This window comes from Mirounga leonina, unplaced genomic scaffold (assembly GCF_011800145.1).
Source record: "Mirounga leonina isolate KUSES-001 unplaced genomic scaffold, KU_Mleo_1.0 Mir_175, whole genome shotgun sequence".
NCBI classification, from domain to species: Eukaryota; Metazoa; Chordata; class Mammalia; order Carnivora; family Phocidae; genus Mirounga; species Mirounga leonina.
Window position 1 is genome coordinate 23,235,567 of NW_023270453.1, and position 16,693 is coordinate 23,252,259.

Below are 16,693 nucleotides of genomic sequence, written 5' to 3' on the forward strand. Positions count from 1 at the left end.
GTGGGCGCCAGGGATGACAGCTCCCCCCATCCCCGCGTCTCCCTCCCGGCCCCGCCTTGCGGCCCCGAGATTGGTTCGCGCGGGCCGCCCCCCCTCTGAGGCGGGGCCGGGCCGCTCCCGCCCGCCGGGCCCCAACCCGGAAATGCGGCTCGGGGGCGCCGGCTAGGCCGGCCGAGCCGCGGCGGAGGGACGGCGGGCGCGGCCAATGGGCGCGGGCGGCGGCGGCGGCGCGGCGGAAGTCCCGCCCGGCGTCGCGCGGGGGCGGGGCGGAGCCGGGGGCGGCGGGCGGCGGGGCGGGCGCAGGATGAGGGCGGCCATTGCTGGGGCTCCGCCGCGGGGAGGAGGACGTTGAGGAGGCGCCGAGCCGCGCAGCGCTGCGGGGGAGGCGCCCGCGCCGACGCGGGGCCCATGGCCAGGACCACCAGCCAGCTGGTGAGTGCGCGCCGGCCGCCCGGGCGCGCTGGCCCGTCACCCAGGCAAGCGCGGCGGCCGCTAGGGCCCGGCGAGGCGGGGCGGCCCCGCGTCCCCAGGGCCGGGCGGCGCCTCACCTGCGGCCGGGGGGCCGGGCCGGGGACCGCGGGCTTCGTGAGGGCGCCTCTCGGCCGTCGCGGGGAGGCCGGGCCCTGGCGCGCCGGGCGCCTGCCCGGCGGGGGCGCTGACAGACGCGCGGAGGGCGGGGGAGGCCGGCGAGGTGTCACTGGCTTGTCGCGGTGGAAGTGCTCGGAAAGTTTGTTTTCGGCGCGCCGCGGCCTGGAGCTGAGCCTCCGGGGTTACCTTTCATTCCGTCTGCGAAGGAACCGCCCTGGGCCTTCACCTGGAACGGGGTCCCAGTGCCTCTGCCGCAGCGAAGCGGGAGGGACGAGTTCTTGCTCAGAGCACCTGATGCTCCAGGCTCCCCCCAAATTCACGGTTAGGGTGGAATTTGGTAGACTCCTTTCCCGGCCCGGCGGAGCGGCATTGGGTGCTTTTCCTGCCTTGGGGCTCTTCTCCAGCAGTGGTTTCAAGTGTGGGAAGCCCCAGGGAGGTCGAGCTTGAACCTGCTACCGAGGGGAGAGTGATCGTGACAGCGAGGAGGGATTGCAGGGGAAAAGAAAAAGGAAAGCACTTGTTGGGTGAAATGTTTTGCTTAAAAGTATCGTTAGTGTTTCTATGTTTTTTTCTCTGTTGCTAAAAGTATCCTTGGTGTTTTGATGTTTTTCCCTGTGTTTGAGTTTTGAAGTCGCGAAGGTGGTTTCAGGATTTATACCTTGGGCGCGACTATGAAAGTGGGTGATGGAAGCATGTCATCACAGCTTGCAAAATTTGGTTCAAAAGGCAAATCAAAATCACTTAAGTGAATGAAGATCCAGGAAACTTACCTGACTCCTGTTTTTCAGCATACAGCTTTGTAGTAGCGGTTCTTAAGCCTTTTGGGGAGTCTTGAATCCTTTTGAGAATCTGGTGGAAGGTATAAATCCTCTCCTGAGAAAAACACTGAATTACCCCACATTTTGTAATTACTTTAGCAGGTTCTTGAACCTTCTGCAGCTCATCCATGGACTTCAGGCTAAGAACACTGTAGAGATGGGTGATGATCCAGAGTCTTAAGAGGAGGACCTGTTCAGTTGAGAAAATGGTGAAAGGCGAAGGGGCCGTCTTTGACTGTTGCAACATGTGGCTGTACCCTGGGGTGTCTGGGCTAACAGGCAAAAACACGAATTGGGCTTCTTGGCGAGCCTCAGTGGAGGCCGGGGGTGATGACAATCATGGAAGTGTGTAAAATGAACTTTCATACAGCGGTGCTGTTGCAGTGCAAGGTGTGTACTTTGGTGGAGGTCATGACAAGAGGCAAAGAGCATATTTCCTCGTGGTCTTGGTTGTTCCACACGATGGGCATTGGACATCTGGAGTTTTCTTTTTTTTCTAAAGATTTTATTTATTTATTTATTTGACAGAGAGACACAGCAAGAGAGGGAACACAAGCAGGGGGAGTGGGAGTGGGAGAGGGAGAAGCAGACTTCCCGCCGAGCAGGGAGCCTGGGCTCGATCCCAGGACCCTGGGATCGCTACCCGAGCAGAAGGCAGATGCTTAACGACTGAGCCACCCAGGCGCCCATCTGGAGTTTTCTTTGCGTAAGTTATCTTTTTAGTGCAAAAATGCTGGAATCCAGTGAGAGCAAATGAATCGTGCTATAAAGGAGAGGTCTCTCTGTCTGGAAGTGAGAGGAACAAGGATTTTGTGTCTTCAGCTAGATCCCCTCCCTCCCCGTGTGAGAATTGGCCATATTTCTTCTCAGGAATGGCGGCGTTGCCCCTAATATTGGCTTTTCACCTGAAGACGGACAGATTTGCATCGTTCAAGTGGGTTTACACCTAGATTTCTTAAAAATTATTTACTTATTTATTTATTTGTCCCAGAGAGAGAGCGTGTGCAAGCAGGGGGAGGGGCACACAGAGGGAGAGGGAGAAGCAGACTCCCCACTGAGCAGAGAGCCTGATGTGGGATTCCATCTCAGGACTCTGGGAATCATGACCTTAGCCGAAGGCAGATGCTCAATCAACTGAGCCACCCAAACGTCCCTGCATCTAGATTTTTAAGGTGGCATTGTGTGGAGAAGCCCCCATACCCGTTATTAAATTTTCCCGTTCCTCTAAGCGTGTGCAGCCAACAGGGGAAACAGTACAAATGAAGTCTGAAAATGGCTTAGTCTCCTTTGATTTCTAGGTGGGCCAGAGGCTGGAGGAACTATTTCTTGAGCACTTACTTTAGAAGCAGGCACTTTTCCAGATAGCTCACCCCATGTTGCTTGATTTCTGTTACTAGTGCTGTGTGAGGTAGGTGTCCTTCCCATTTTACAGATGTGGAAACTGGGATGCGGGTAAGTTAAGTATCTGCTTGGTAAACAGTGTGAATCCCTGTCTGAGAGTGGCAGGGGCCTGGGCGCCACTCTGCCCCCTCACGTGCCCCCTCACCCTGAGGGAGGGTCTGCTGGGCGGCTCAGCGCGGCACTTGGCTTGAGGAAGTCTGTCGTGCCACTGCCCAGAACGTCTTCCCTGGGGGTTGTGCCTGAATGTCCGGACTCTGCCGTGCTGGAGGCAGGAGAGACATCTTCACATGGAAGGACAGCACGCTTATTTATTTCTTTGGGCAGATGGCTGAACTCTCTGACCCCTGGAGCCTGTTTCAGCCTCACGCTGTCAGAAAGCAGCTGTTTGGAAAGAGGCTCTGCTTCATCTGTATTTGAGCGCTGATATTCTGAATGCGTGAGGCTTGGAATCCTCCCTTTGGGAAACAAGAACTGTGCAGAGATTTCGTTAAGGGTAAAATGGGAGATCAGGCAGAGCGGCTCTAGCTTTTGCAAGGGTGGCTGCATCTGGGCGGGAAGGCGGCTGGGAAAGTGGGGAACGTGGAAGGAAGTGGGTTCTGATTTCCACACTACTTTTTGGGCTTCTCTTCCTCAGGAGTCTTGTGCGGTGTGTTGTATTTCTGTCCCTGTGACACCCCTACAGCAGTTGAGAGCTGGCAGGGCGAGGTCCCTGTACTAACAGGTGGAAGTGGAGGTTTGTGCGGTTCTCTGACAGCATTTTGTGGGAAGGATCGCAGCAGCAACCTGTGTAGCTGTGGGGCCTACAGAGAGCTCTTCAGAGCAGGTCTCAGCCTCTGGGCTGCCTTAGCACAGCTTGGAGGATGAAGAAAAGGTGGCTCCTGGGCGTGTCGTCCTTTTCACTCTATGCTCTTGTCCCCTGACCCACCTGACGTGGGGTTTGGGTGCATGTAGGCAAGGGTGTGATGAATGGAGAATTGCTGCAGAAATGGGGTGAGAAGCCCAGTCCCCTCTGAGTTGATGGAGTGTGGAGAACCTTCCCTGGCACTATACTTTGTCTCTTCCTAAGGAGTGTCTTCTAGGGAAATGGACTTTGCTGGAACCCCACGCGCTGCTGAGGAACACTTGATGCTGAAATGACTCCCTCAGCAGGTGCGAGGGCCAGGGCCGATGTGTGCAAGCTCTGTGCCTGCCCTTTGGATGACAGCCGGCCATAGGGGGGAGGAGTGCAGTTGTTTTGAAGGCAGGTTCAAAGGGCAAATCACCGGGGGAGGCAGTGTTGTTGTGGAAACCCAAGTTTTGGACATGTATCGTTCAGGCCTGTTCAGCAGTGCCGCCTTCTTTAACTGGCTCGCATTTGTTACCAGACCCTTTAAAAAATTGTTTGGGGGCACCTGGGTGGCTCAGTCGTTAAGCGTCTGCCTTTGGCTCAGGTCATGATCCCAGGGTCCTGGGATCAAGCCCTGCATCAGGTTCCCTGCTCGGCGGGGAGTCTGCTTCTCCCTCTCCCACTCCCCCTGCTTGTGTTCCCTCTCTCGCTGTATCTCTCTATCAAATAAATAAATAAAATCTTTAAAAAAATATATTGTTTGAATATCTAGAACCAGCGGTGTATCCAGTCTCTAGCTGAATCAACAGGCAGAGTGCATTTTTTCAAGAGTAATGGGGAATATGGGCGCCTAGGTGGCTCAGTCGTTAAGCGTCTGCTTTCAGCTTGGGTCATGATCCCAGGATCCTGGGATCTAGCCCCACATTGGGCTCCCTGCTCCGCGGGAAGCCTACTTCTCCCTCTCCTACTCCCCCTGCTTGTGTTTCCCTCTCTTGCTGTGTCTCTCTCTGTCAAATAAATAAATAAAATCTTAAAAAAAAAAAAGAGTAATGGGGAATACGTTCTGATGATAGTGTCTTAGAGGAGAAAGGCCTTTTTGGGTTCATGATGGTTCTTGGTCTGCTTTCATTGTTTGGTTGCACTTATGTAGCTGCGCAAAGTCTGTTTCCATCCCCTTAGTGTAGAAAATTTTCCTGATTTTAACTGAGATTTTTTACTCCCAAGAAATTCCAAGTCATTTTGAATGTCTTAAGAGAGGTAGTTTGCTATAAAGGATCTATGTTTGTGGCTTTCATATCCCTCATCAGGGCAACTGATGGAAGTTTGTGCTTAAATAGCTGGATTGCATATAGGCCCGCAGAAGGAGAGCTGACTGCACTGCAAGGTCTGCGTATGGAAAAGATGGGACATGCCCTACACTAGCAGCCGCTGCCTTATTGCACAGCCCACGGAAGACCAAACAAGCATGGTTTTCATTTGGAGTGTTGTCTGGCGGCCTGATGAAGGTGAACACATAGTTCCTGGTGGCCCCATAGACAGGATCAGGTGCCCGGTGCACCAGCCACTGTGCTTTGAATCAGCTTGCAGCCTTCAGGGAAGCCAGGTATTTAAAGGTGTTGTGTGAAGGTATGTCTGGATGCCAGGGAGGTTCGTCCTGGCGGTCTGTGTCCTCTGCATGTTTGTGGAGCTGGTGGCAGGTCTGTCCACGTTGGAGAAGGCTGATGAGAGGCTGCGTGCAGACAACTGCGTGTGTACATCTCGGCAGTATTTCAGTCAGAATTCATCCGGATGAGAGCTTAGTTGTTACAGTGATTTCATTGTTAAAGTCTCATTCTTCAACCTGTTTTTCTCTTTTGGAATTAATGTATTGCAGCAGGAGTTGTATCTCAAAGCGACAGCTGTATATCGGATGCTGTCAGAGAAGGCTGCTAAGATTTGCAGGGAGGCTTGAAGTCTTACAGAAATTCTTGTTGTGTGCTCTGACCTGCAGTGGTGACCTGTGAGGAACGGGGCTCGCAGTTAACTTTTCTGCTGTCCCTCCCTGTTTCTGAGAGATGGGGAGCAGAGGGTCTCCCACCCCCCTGGGGGGAGACCTTGCTCTTGAACCCAGTGTGAAGCAGGTGTGTGGACTCCGTTGTGGCCTGGCTGCGGATGCTGCCGTGCAGTGAAGGAAGGGATGCCACCTGGAGGGGCGGCCACACTGTGCTCTCGTCATGCACTCCCCCCGCCCCCCCACCGCCGGCGGGGCTTAAAATACCTCATGCTTTCTTCCCGGGTCCCCCTTTCCTGGGCATCGAGAAGTTAGCATTTGCTGGAAGGGTGCCCCTGGGACTTCCCCCAGCCTCTCATGGCCTGTCACTTTGCTCCTCTTCAGTGAGGGTCCCTTCTCAGATGCCCCTGCCGTGTGCCCTCTTCCCAGCCTATACAGGATAGATAGTGTCCACGATGTTCTGGGCTGCCAGGTTCTCCTCTTTAGGCTCTTCCTCTTTGCCTGAAGAAATTCCCCTCAGTGGAAACTACCCCCTGGTGGCTGTGAAGCCTTTTCTGACCAATCAGCTTCTTTGTGTGTCGTCCCCCCCCCCCCGCCCCCTTTGGTCTGCAACAGGTTTTGTTATATAGTCAGCTCTGAAACAGGTTCTGCGCTTTGTTATGTCCTTATCTTTTCTGAACCTTGAATCTCTAGATGGCTTCTCTGACTCTTTTTCATGCTTTCTCCTCATGGTTCTCATATCTGGGCTTCCTGTGGTGTATTTGTCACATACCTATCTTAACATTTTTGCTATTTGTTAACAAAAACATGTCTGAATCTTACATGTACATTCGGATTTCCTTGTATTTAGAGCTGTATATACTTGAGGGGGGAAGGGTTTCATCATAAAACTATCGCCTGTTTAATGCCCAATATGAAAGCATTCCAAACTAGGAAGGAATCAGATGGTTAAAAACACGGATTCATGTCCCACTCTTTCATCGTCTAAGGAAATACAACTGAAGAAGGGGATATTTGTTTTTTCTACATGTATGTTGTATCACCTTCATGACCCTTGAAAGGCTTTATTTCAAAGGTATCGGTTTCTTATTGTACTACAGCTCTTCCTGGCAGGTTTTGGCGACCAATTGTTGGGTTAAATCTGGATGAGCAAACTGTTAGTGTCGAGCATGTAGTGTTTGAGCTGAGGCTTTTCTTGTTGGCACTGCCGCAGTGGTGGGTGAGGCTGGCGGCGGACCATTGTCCTCCTGTCACCAGACCTGAGTACCAAACCTGTAGAAGAGCCAGCGTTGGTGATGTGGACTCTGCATGAGAGGCAGCTGCTTTCCCATCAGGAGGACAGTTTTCTTAAAAGATCGCTAACTGAGGATGAGGATCACCCTAATAGTCCTCTGACCAGAAGCCAAGTTGCTCTTCTCGTATGATGTAGGGACCTTAGGGGAAATGGCAGAGCTCTCTCTGCTGCTTTGGGCAGGGTCAGTGAGGGCTCTCCCCAGGCCTCGACTTTGCTTGAATTTCTAAGTGTCCTGTCCTAAAAGGGGCGTGTGCTCTGTGGTTGGGTGCAGCTGTATCAGCGCCACAGCTGTGGCTCCAGGTGGATATAGTGCCAGCCTCCTTGGGTGGTTGTGTGGCTGATGGTCCTGGGGGGTGTCCAAGCAGCCCACCTTGTCTTAGAGGTTCCCTCTGTGGACCTGTGCACCTCTCACTCACCATGCTCAGTGAGTGAGAGAGCCACCAACCTAGGAGGAGGGCAGAAGTGACGTTCCCGTGTGCAGTGGTGCATGGAGCCCTCCTTTGGGAAATGAGGGGACCAGCCCATTTGGGAAAATTGCTGGGACTCTGACTCTGCTCAGCTGTGTTCTTAGGAAGGTCTCATCTGGAGAGTCACAGCAGCCAGACCCTGGGAGGCAGGTAAGATTGCAAGCCAACCTACTTAGAAAGCTAAGGAGCTTGATAACTGCTCATTTCCGGGCTCTTGTCATTATTAACTGGCTTCCTTCCTTGAGGGTGAGCACTGAGCTGTTCTGCATTCTTCCCTCCCGGAGTGGCCTGTGACTTAGGCTGGACAGGAGGCTGAGAGAATAATCTGTTCCCTCAGTGCGTGATCTCTGAAGCTCAGCGTTTACTGCCCCTTTTTTCCATTGTTAACTCGTTTTTTCTTCCTGCAGTTTGGCATTTTTCTTTCATGGGGTTTTTACATTCGTCAAAATTACAGTCTTCTATGGATTGTGTATATGTAGCTGGTTATTATCAGATATACAGCTTCAAAAATGTGTATCTAAATATAGATATTATTTGTGAATGCATTTTATTCTCTTTCCTAAAAAAAGAAAACAAAACTCATAATCTAAATGACTTTTTTTTTTTTTTTTTTTTTTAAATCTTGGGAAACTCCTGCGCACAAGCTGCTGGCACTGTGTTTTGTGTCTCTGGGGTGGAAGGGGATGACGATGGGTTGGTGATGGAGAAGAGACATGGACAGAACCAGGGCTGCACACTCAGGGCCTAAAGGAATCCGTGTGTGAAAAAGATGGCAGCTTAGTGGGTGGAGGACAGCCTGCATGCGTTGCCCACGTCTGTGAGCCCCACCAGCCACAGCCCTACCCCAGGGGCTGAAGGGAGACAGTGCCCCAAGGGGAGGGCATTGCCCTGCCAGCCTTTGTGGGGCTGCTTCAGAGAGGAGCACAGAAGAACCTGGGCCCAGGTGCACTGAGCAGGGAGGGGCTTTCCTGGCAGGGCAGCCAGCCCAGAGGGCCGGGCAGCCCGGGCGCAGCCAGGTATGGAGGAAGTTTGAGGAGGGAGCACCATTTCTAGTGCTGGGAAACGTCTGTTTCCAAAAACAGAAGACAGTGGTGGTATTAGGAAATGTATTCTAAACTTTTTCTGTTAGTTTTTTTTCTATCTTTCAAGTGTATTACTTTCCTTCAGTAGCCCTACCTACATTTTTCAAATTAGTGTTGAGGCACTGACTCTGAGTCAAGTTTTTAAATGACAGGATGTTTTCAGATCGTCTAAGTTTTCTTGAAGCTATCAAAGCCTCCAAACAAACTTATTTTAAAAATAAACTTGGGGTGGGACGCCTGGGTGGCTCAGTCAGTTACGCATCTGCCTTTGGCTCAGGTCATGGTCCCAGGGTTCTGGGATCGAGCCCCACATCGGGCTCCTTGCTCGGCGGGGAACCTGCTTCTCCTTCTGCCTGATGTTCCCCCTGCTTATACGTTCCCTCTCTCTCGGACAGATAAATAAGTAAAATCTCTTTTTTTTAAGATTTATTTATTTATTTGAGAGAGCCCTGTCACCCCACTTCCCCTGATGTTAACATCTGTGCAGCCACACCACATCTGTCAAAACTAAGGAATGAGCATGGGTGCCGGGCTCTGAACTGAATGCAGCCCTGGTTGGAGCTCTCTGTCTGGCAGCCACACTCAGTTATCCTCACATCTCCTTGGGCTCCTTTGGTGGAGGACATACTCTGTCTTTCCTTGCTTTTCATGACGAGTACTGGTCAGGTATTTGTAGACTGTCCCTCAGTTTGGGTTTGTTGGATGTTTTTTGGTGATGACACTGGGGTTATGGGCTCAGGAAGCATCCCACAGAGGTAGGGTGCCCCTAGGGGCATCCTGTCAGGGGTCACTGGACTTATCACTGGTGAGGTGAAACAGGATTAGTTCTTTTTTTTTTTTTTTTTTTTTAAAGATTTTATTTATTTATTTTAGAGACAGAGCACAAGAGGGGGGAGCGGGAGCGGGAGAAGCAGACTCCCTGCTGAGCAGGGAGCCCGATGCGGGACTCAATCCTGGGACTCCAGGATCATGACCTGAGCCGAAGGCAGCCGCTTAACCAACTGAGCCACCCAGGCGCCCCAGGATTAGTTCTTATTGATTGGAATTAGGCCTGTGGCCCTGCTCTGCTCTCTGATACTGGTTGTTTTGTCATAGGACAACCCCTGTATTTCCATTTTGGAAGGGACCTTTGTGCTCACCCAGTTGGATCCTCCCGAGTTCCAGATGAAGATACTTGGGACCTGGAGGACTTCTAACTTAGGGACTGGGTCAGGGCTGGCATGAGGTCCAGGTGCCTGCCTGTCCTGGCTGCTTTCTGCCAGCCTGGGCACTCCAGGGATACCACGGGGACCGAGATGTCCCCAGGTGCAGAGTGAACCCGAACTCCCTGATAGAACTGGTTTCTAATCAGGACCAGGTCCGTGTCCCTCTGCAGTATTTGCAGCTAGTGATCCAATGGGCATTTGCCACGGTCTGCTCAAGTCCTCTGCGCCCAGTCCCTTCCTGCTTTCTTTGCAGGCAGGAGGCTGGAGTTATGTCACCTGGCCTTTATGAAAGTAGGTAGTTGGGTTTGATTCGTTCTCTTTTAGCTTTTTTCCTTTCTGGTGAAGCTACAGTTGTTGTTCATTGTCTGAAGATCTTTGTCTTGAGTCACAGATGAATCTGTAACTTGGCTGTTACTTGGGGCTTTTAGATTGAACGCTGAGCAGAATTTGGAGTTTTTTCTAGCCTGGAACTCAGAAGATAAGCATCTCAGGAAAATCCTGAATTTGGTTTATTTTCCCTCCCATCTACACATTTGCCTCTCCAGCCTCCTTTCTGTATAACCACAGCACCTACGAGACTGTTAGGAAGGTAGGAATTGATAGGAAGAAAACAGGGTACGGGTGTAAGGGGAGAGCAGTCCGGATAAAATGATGGTGGTGGCTCCCGGCAGGGGGGCAGATGGGCCTCAGAGCTCTGACCTGCCTGAAGGCTAAGAGAAGGCCAAATACAGATGGGCCTGCCTGCCCACCCTTCCTGCTTTCATCCTCCTTTTCTGTCTCTAAATTGGTTGTTGAGAGGAGGTGTGGATGAATGTCATGCTAGACAAAATAGATCTTTCTCTGCACGCTGATGGTGTTGTGAAGTTCCGCTGTGGGAGTTAGCCATTAACACTGGGACAGTCTTTCTGAGTCTCAGTTGGCTATTATTGTTCCCAGTAAGAAACTATTCAAATTTGCAGATACGGAGCCCAGGAAGGGAGGGCAGCTGCTTATGGTGCCTTTTCAGGTGTCAGGAGAGGTGGCTTCCGCCATCGCTGTCTCTCTTCTGCTGTTGCAAACCATGCAAGTATTTGCTGCTGGAGGGGTGTTCCTGCCAGATGACATTTATTCATGTGGCCAGTGACATTCTGGGGGCTGGTTTTTGTTTTTGTTTTTTCCTATTTCAAGGAGTGAGAACTTTCAGAAGATTAAAAATCAAAAAAAGTCTGACCACATTAATCTGGCATTTTCCTTACAGGATAGGTAATCTGTTAGGGTTACTAGAACAGTTATCCATATCGCTGTGGTTATATGTTTGTGTTTGGTTAAACTGATGGAAGATAAACAAAACGAGGACATTTTAAGGAACTGTGGGAAGTTCCCATAGGTCCCTTTACCGCTCTCAAGAATCTTGCACCTTGCCAGGGGAGATGTTGTTCACTTGCAGGTACGTGAGCCGTGGGCCGGCAAGGGCGGAGTGCAGCCCTGTCCACAATGAGGTTGAAGGACACAGGAGGAAGAGAGGGCACAGTTAGTGAGTCATTATCAGGGAGGGGAAGGTAATGGGGGCAGCTGTAGCAGTCACGTGTGTGGGAAGCACTGAGGGGCTCCAGCCCAGCAGAGAGCACCAGAGGGGAGGGGAGGGAATGGTAGGGCTGGAACCCCAGAGAAAGGTCCTCATTTCATTGGAAGTGCCCATGTGCTTTAGATTTTATTTTAAGTTTTGACTTTTGGAGGCCGTGGGAGGTTTCCCCTAAGGAGCTGGGGTCGGAAATTGGAGAGTGGGAAAGAGGAGGCCCCCAGGGTTTGGCTCCCCTGGGTAGGACAGGAAACAGTTCAGCATCTGCTGGCCTTAGTGCTTCACGAGGTAACCTTTTGATCCAAGTTAGGTATCACTCAGATTTCCAGACTAGATTGTGAGGAACACGTTTGCTGAATGAGTTTAATTCCCAGTGAGAGGTCCAGATTTAAGTGGTGTATAATTAATGTGGTTTTAGATTAGAAACCCAGTCTTTCTTAGTTGTCAACTTTAATATGTTAAATTATTAATTTTAAAGCAAAACAGAAGGCAAGAGAGTGTTGTTATTGTTTTCTGACTAATAATAGATTTTACTTAGTAAAGCTTTTAATGCATATTTATTCTAGATTTTGTCCAAGGTTATTTGGCTGTGAAATGAAATCTGAAGTATATGGATTAATTGTCTTTGAAATGTTGCTGTTTTTCTGATACAGCTCCGGGATGAAAGGCAGAAGTAGGATTTCCACACTGGGCCCCCACTGGTAGGTAATGATTTCTGCCCCACTCAGAGGATCTGTGTCAGAAAGATACTAGTTTATTCATCTTGTTAGCAAGTATCTCATCACACATTGTGAGTCCTTGTTGAATGAGTGAGCTGGTGAACCTGGAAGTTCAAAAGGTCTGTTGGTCCCATGTGATATCACCAGTGTCCTTGGAGGACTTAGTGGCCCCTGTGGTGGGTGGGCCACTCAGAAGGCCTCTCGAAGCCCCTACCCGCTGGGAGCTCCTGTGCCAGCCCTGTTGGCCCTGCCCAGGTCGGACTTTGTCCTTGGCAGCTAACAAGGTTGATAGTTACAGGGAGCCCGCTAGAAGATCTGTTTTTCTTTCTTTCTTTCTTTTTTTTTTTTTAAAGATTTTATTTATTTATTTGAGACAGAGAGAATGAGACAGAGAGCATGAGAGGGAGGAGGGTCAGAGGGAGAAGCAGACTCCCTGCTGAGCAGGGAGCCCGATCCGGGACTCGATCCCGGGACTCCAGGATCATGACCTGAGCCGAAGGCAGTCGCTTAACCAACTGAGCCACCCAGGCGCCCCGAAGATCTGTTTTTCACCCAGTGGCCCAGCAATCCTCATTGTTTCCTTTCTGTCTTCTTCTTCTTTTTTTTTTTTTAAACTAAATTGGGACCCCTATTGGACCTGACACGGTTTTGTCTCCTGTTTTCACTTAAGATTTTTGCTTGAGCTTTTCTGTAACCCTCTGCTTCAGTCCTCTCTGGGTAAACCGCGAGCTTCTGTTGGTGGACATTTACGAAGGCTGTTTCCAGTTTTCCAGTTGTTAGTAATTTCTTAATGAATGGTTTTGTTTTTGTTTTTGTTTTTGTTTTTTAAGTAATCTCTACATCCACTGTGGGGCTCGAACTCACAAACCTGAGATCTAGAGTTGTATGCTCCACCGACTGAGCCAGCCAGGCGCCCTTGAATGTTTTTGTAATGCAAATTTTAGTCTGAATTTCTTACTCTTTGGGCTAGATTCTGTGCATATGAATTTGCCAGCGCAGAGGGTGTGAGCCTAAGATGTTTTATAGTAGTGATTACTAAATGCACCCCACGAAGGGCCTGCCAGGTTAGGGCCCCACTTCATTACCTGGCTGATATGGAATATCAGCATCTGAGACACCCTCTGCTAACTGGGGTGGAGTTTGAATGTGGCTTCACTGCTGGGTGTGGGACTATGGCCAGGGACCTGCCTTGTGTGTCCGTGTCCCCAAAAGGATGTTGAGGGGTCCCTGGGTGGCTTAGTCATTATAAGCGTCTGCCTTCGGCTGAGGTCATGATCACAGGGTCCTGGGATCAAGCCCCACATTGGGCTCCCTGCTCAGCGGAGAGCCTGCTTCTCCCTCTCCCACTCCCCCGCTTATATTCCCTCTCTCACTGTGTCTGTCAAATAAAATCTTAAAAAAGAAAAGGGGGGGATGTTGAGAGTTATTTTGAGGACTAACCATGATAATATGTGTAAAATGCTGAGAGGAGTGTGTAGGAAACAGTAGTAAGCACTTAATAAATGTTAATTATTTGTTAGAAGTAGAGAAAAAATGGCATTTCATTAATTTTACCTTAAGCAGTGGTAAAGATGTACCTATAAGGGATATATATAATTATATGGGGAATTAAAAGAATGAACACATAAACAGATTCACATGTGTACCCACCACCCTGCATTAAACGTAGGGTTTGGCTAAGTTCTTAGGAGCCTTCTGAGTGACCCTCCTGAGTGTAATCTTATCCCCTGTGGTCCAGGGGTAACTGGCATCCTGATGTTCATGTTAATCAACTTAATGGTGTGTGAAGGTTACCTTTAGGCACTTCCAAAATTCGGGAAGTAAGCAGAGCTTCTGTGTCCACGCAGACTGTACTTCAGCGTCGCCTAGTGTGTGTGTGGTGACGTCCGTACAGAGTTAACAGTGAGGAGGCAGTGTTTGCTGAGGGCTGCCATCTGTCAGGCCCGAGGGCTAGACCACAGGTGGCTGGTAGCCCCGACCTTGTGTTCTGCCGCCTGCCTCTCCTGCTTCTTGCTGGGGGGCAGGCTCCAAGGGGCTGGAGGACAGCGTGGAAGACAGGTGCAGTGGCATCCTCAGGGATTACCCACTGAATGCTTCTCCCTTCCTTCTTGCCCTTTCTCCACCCTGTTCCGTCGAACAATGGAAACAGTCTTACTCTGGTCTTCTTTAAATCCAGCCTGCTGACCACCTGGAGCTTCTGCTGGTGAATGTGGTTCCACACTGGTTAGGAGAAGCTGCCTTTGGCTTTGTGTGGTGCTGCACTGGAGGACTGGTGGCCACTAGTCTTGTGTGGGCCACCTCCCTGACTGCCTGCAGTTGAAGATCTGTGTGGCCCGCAGAGCATGTGGCCCAGTGTGTGTTAGGAGCTCAGGCAGACAGGCACCAGGCCGAGAATCCCCTCCCGCCACCTTAGGCCCTAGCCATGCCTGGTCTGCCAACACACCTCACAGGCTGCTTCCTGCTCTTGTCTCTTGCAGGCACTCAGCAGCCCTTAAGGGCTGGGTCGATGTTATCAAGCTCATTTGATAGAAGAGTAAATTATGGTTCAGAGAGTGTGGCTTCCCCATGGTTACCCCTGGTTTCAGCTAAGTCACAAATCTAGAACTTGGGTCCTGGATTTTGCTATTGCACCACAGTTGTTCCTCATGGTGGAAGTTGGGGCTGTTGGGGAGGCAGCAGTGGTTGCTGGGCCTCGCTTTGTGGGATCTCTTGGGGTGGGAGGAGGTTCTTACTGAAATATTCTTTGCCACTGAGCCCAGTTGATGTGAGAGCAGTGTTCCTTTGGGGATGAGCTGGCTGAATTGGGGGCAGCTTCCCACCCGTTTTTATACAGGGGCCTCGCGGGAGGTGTTCCCATGGTGTGGTGTCTCGGCTGTACCTCTCAGGGTGTTTCAGAGCCCCAGAGCATGCTCTGCCCAGACAGTGTTTAAAGACCACTTAGCTTTTTGAGTTTGGGATCCTTTCCCAAGGAGAGGTTGCTGGCTGGAACCTTAAGCTGTGTGGCAGCATCTTGACCATAGAAGGGCCTGATTTTGATCGTGGTTTCTCTCCTGGTGGTTAGGGGGCTCAGCCTTCCTGTATCATTTTATCTGCCTCAGAGAATTGGGCCTCCCAAGACAGTATATAGTGGATTCCATTTTACTTAGACACATAAACCACATTTGTGAAGGGGATGGGCTTCATTTTTTGCCTCAAAAGGCTTAATTTATGATCTGATGACCCTTGGATGGGAAACCTTTGTGTGTCTTCTGTGTTATTTAATCGTAAAAGTGCTTCTAGTGTGCTCCCTCTGAGTAGTCTGGCTGGTGTGCTTTGCATAGATTAACTCATTAAATCCTCACAGTAAGGGGCGCCTGGGTAGCTCAGTTGGTTGAGTGTAGTTCAGCTCTTGGTTTCTGCCAGGTCATGATCTTGGGGTGGTGGGATCGAGCCCTGTGCCAGGCTCTGCCCTTAAAAGATTCTCTTCCTCTCCTTCCGCCCCTCCTGCTTGTGCTCTCTCTCTCTAATAAATCCTTACAGCAAGCCTGGGAGCTCTGGTTCTCCTTATCCTTGGCTATGAGGTGGAGAATCTGAGCCACTGAGAGGTGACTGACGTAACTTGTTCAAGGTCAGACAGCCAGTGAGGAGCAGAGCTGAGATCCGAACTTGTAGAGTGCAAGTTCCAACAGTTTCATGCTAGTGCTTCTTTCTTGTAACTTGTCTATCTGAGGCCCAGACTACTAGTTCATACGCAGAAGGTTTAGACAGCTTAGTAACTAATGATTAAGAGTTTGGATATTTATTCTTGTGGTGTCATGGAATTAGGTTCTTCCTCAGTGTGTTTGTAGAAATGTAAAAACCCGGGGCCCCTGGAGGGCTCAGTCGGTTAAGCGGCTGCCTTCAGCTCAGGTCATGATCTCAGGGTCCCGGGATCGGGATCGAGCCCCATGTCGGGCTTCCTGCTCAGCGGAGAGCCTGCAACTCCCTCTCCTCCTGCCTGCTGCGCTGCCTACTTATGCTCTCTGTCAAATAAATAAAATCTTAAAAAAAAAAAAATGTAAAATCGTTAGGAGCCAAGACATGTTTCAAGAACCTACTTGCATTGCTCGGATATGGAGGGTGTAGGGCCACAGCTTTGAATCCTTGGCTTGTGCAGAGATGTGGCCTTCCCCTCAAGGTGAAAGACTTTCTCATCACACCAACGCTGAGTCCGGCCTCAGACTCCCCAAGCTCCATCTTTGTTTGAAATCCTTGCTTAATTTGCATTTTATCCTTCCTGAAGAGATTAAGACACGGATAAAAAACATCTGGAGAGATCTGAGAATTGCCAGTTAGTCCTTTTCCTGCAAATCCCGCTCCTCTGCCTCCTGGTGTCCACCCAGGTGCTGTTGCCTTTTCTCCTTCTTGTCCTAGAGGCTCAGGTAGGATTGGGCTCTTAGTAGGTGTTCAGTGGGATGTGTGGATAAATCACTTTTCATTGTGAAGTGTTTTAAACTACATTTTTTAAACAAAAGAGGAAAAACCATGAGTTTCCCATCCTAACACCACCTTCAAACCACTTCAAACCACTTCAGGCTCAAGAGCACCTCTACAGCTTGAGCCCCATCCTCTGTCCCCTGTGCGGACGTGGCAGCCCCGGGAGTTGCTGTGGCTTCTCCCCAGACACTGGCAGCAGCCTCCTCTGGCCTTGCCTGCGCTTTCCCACCTGCCCAGTGAGGGCCGTCTTGCCACCACTGATTACTGACTGTGAGATGTGCTTTAAAAAC

General features: G+C 50.5%; 1 protein-coding gene across 4 annotated transcripts in view; it reads left to right on the forward strand.

The window, feature by feature from the left end:
- PDPK1 (3-phosphoinositide dependent protein kinase 1) overlaps positions 1–16,693 on the forward strand; it is a 79,347-nt gene that overhangs the window by 2,304 nt on the left and 60,350 nt on the right. The window contains exons 1-2 of one of the 4 annotated variants that reach the window (XM_035022019.1): positions 308–432; positions 11,883–11,930. The exons of 1 other annotated variant lie outside the window; for it this stretch is intronic. Coding sequence is in view for 1 of the 3 variants with exons in the window: in XM_035022018.1 (XP_034877909.1) it covers positions 409–432 (24 nt within the window). In the remaining 2 variants the exon portion in view is untranslated. Of the gene's footprint in view, positions 1–295; positions 433–11,694; positions 11,931–16,693 lie in introns of those variants that run through there. 2 more of the 4 variants (XM_035022018.1, XM_035022020.1) reach the window with 2 other exon arrangements.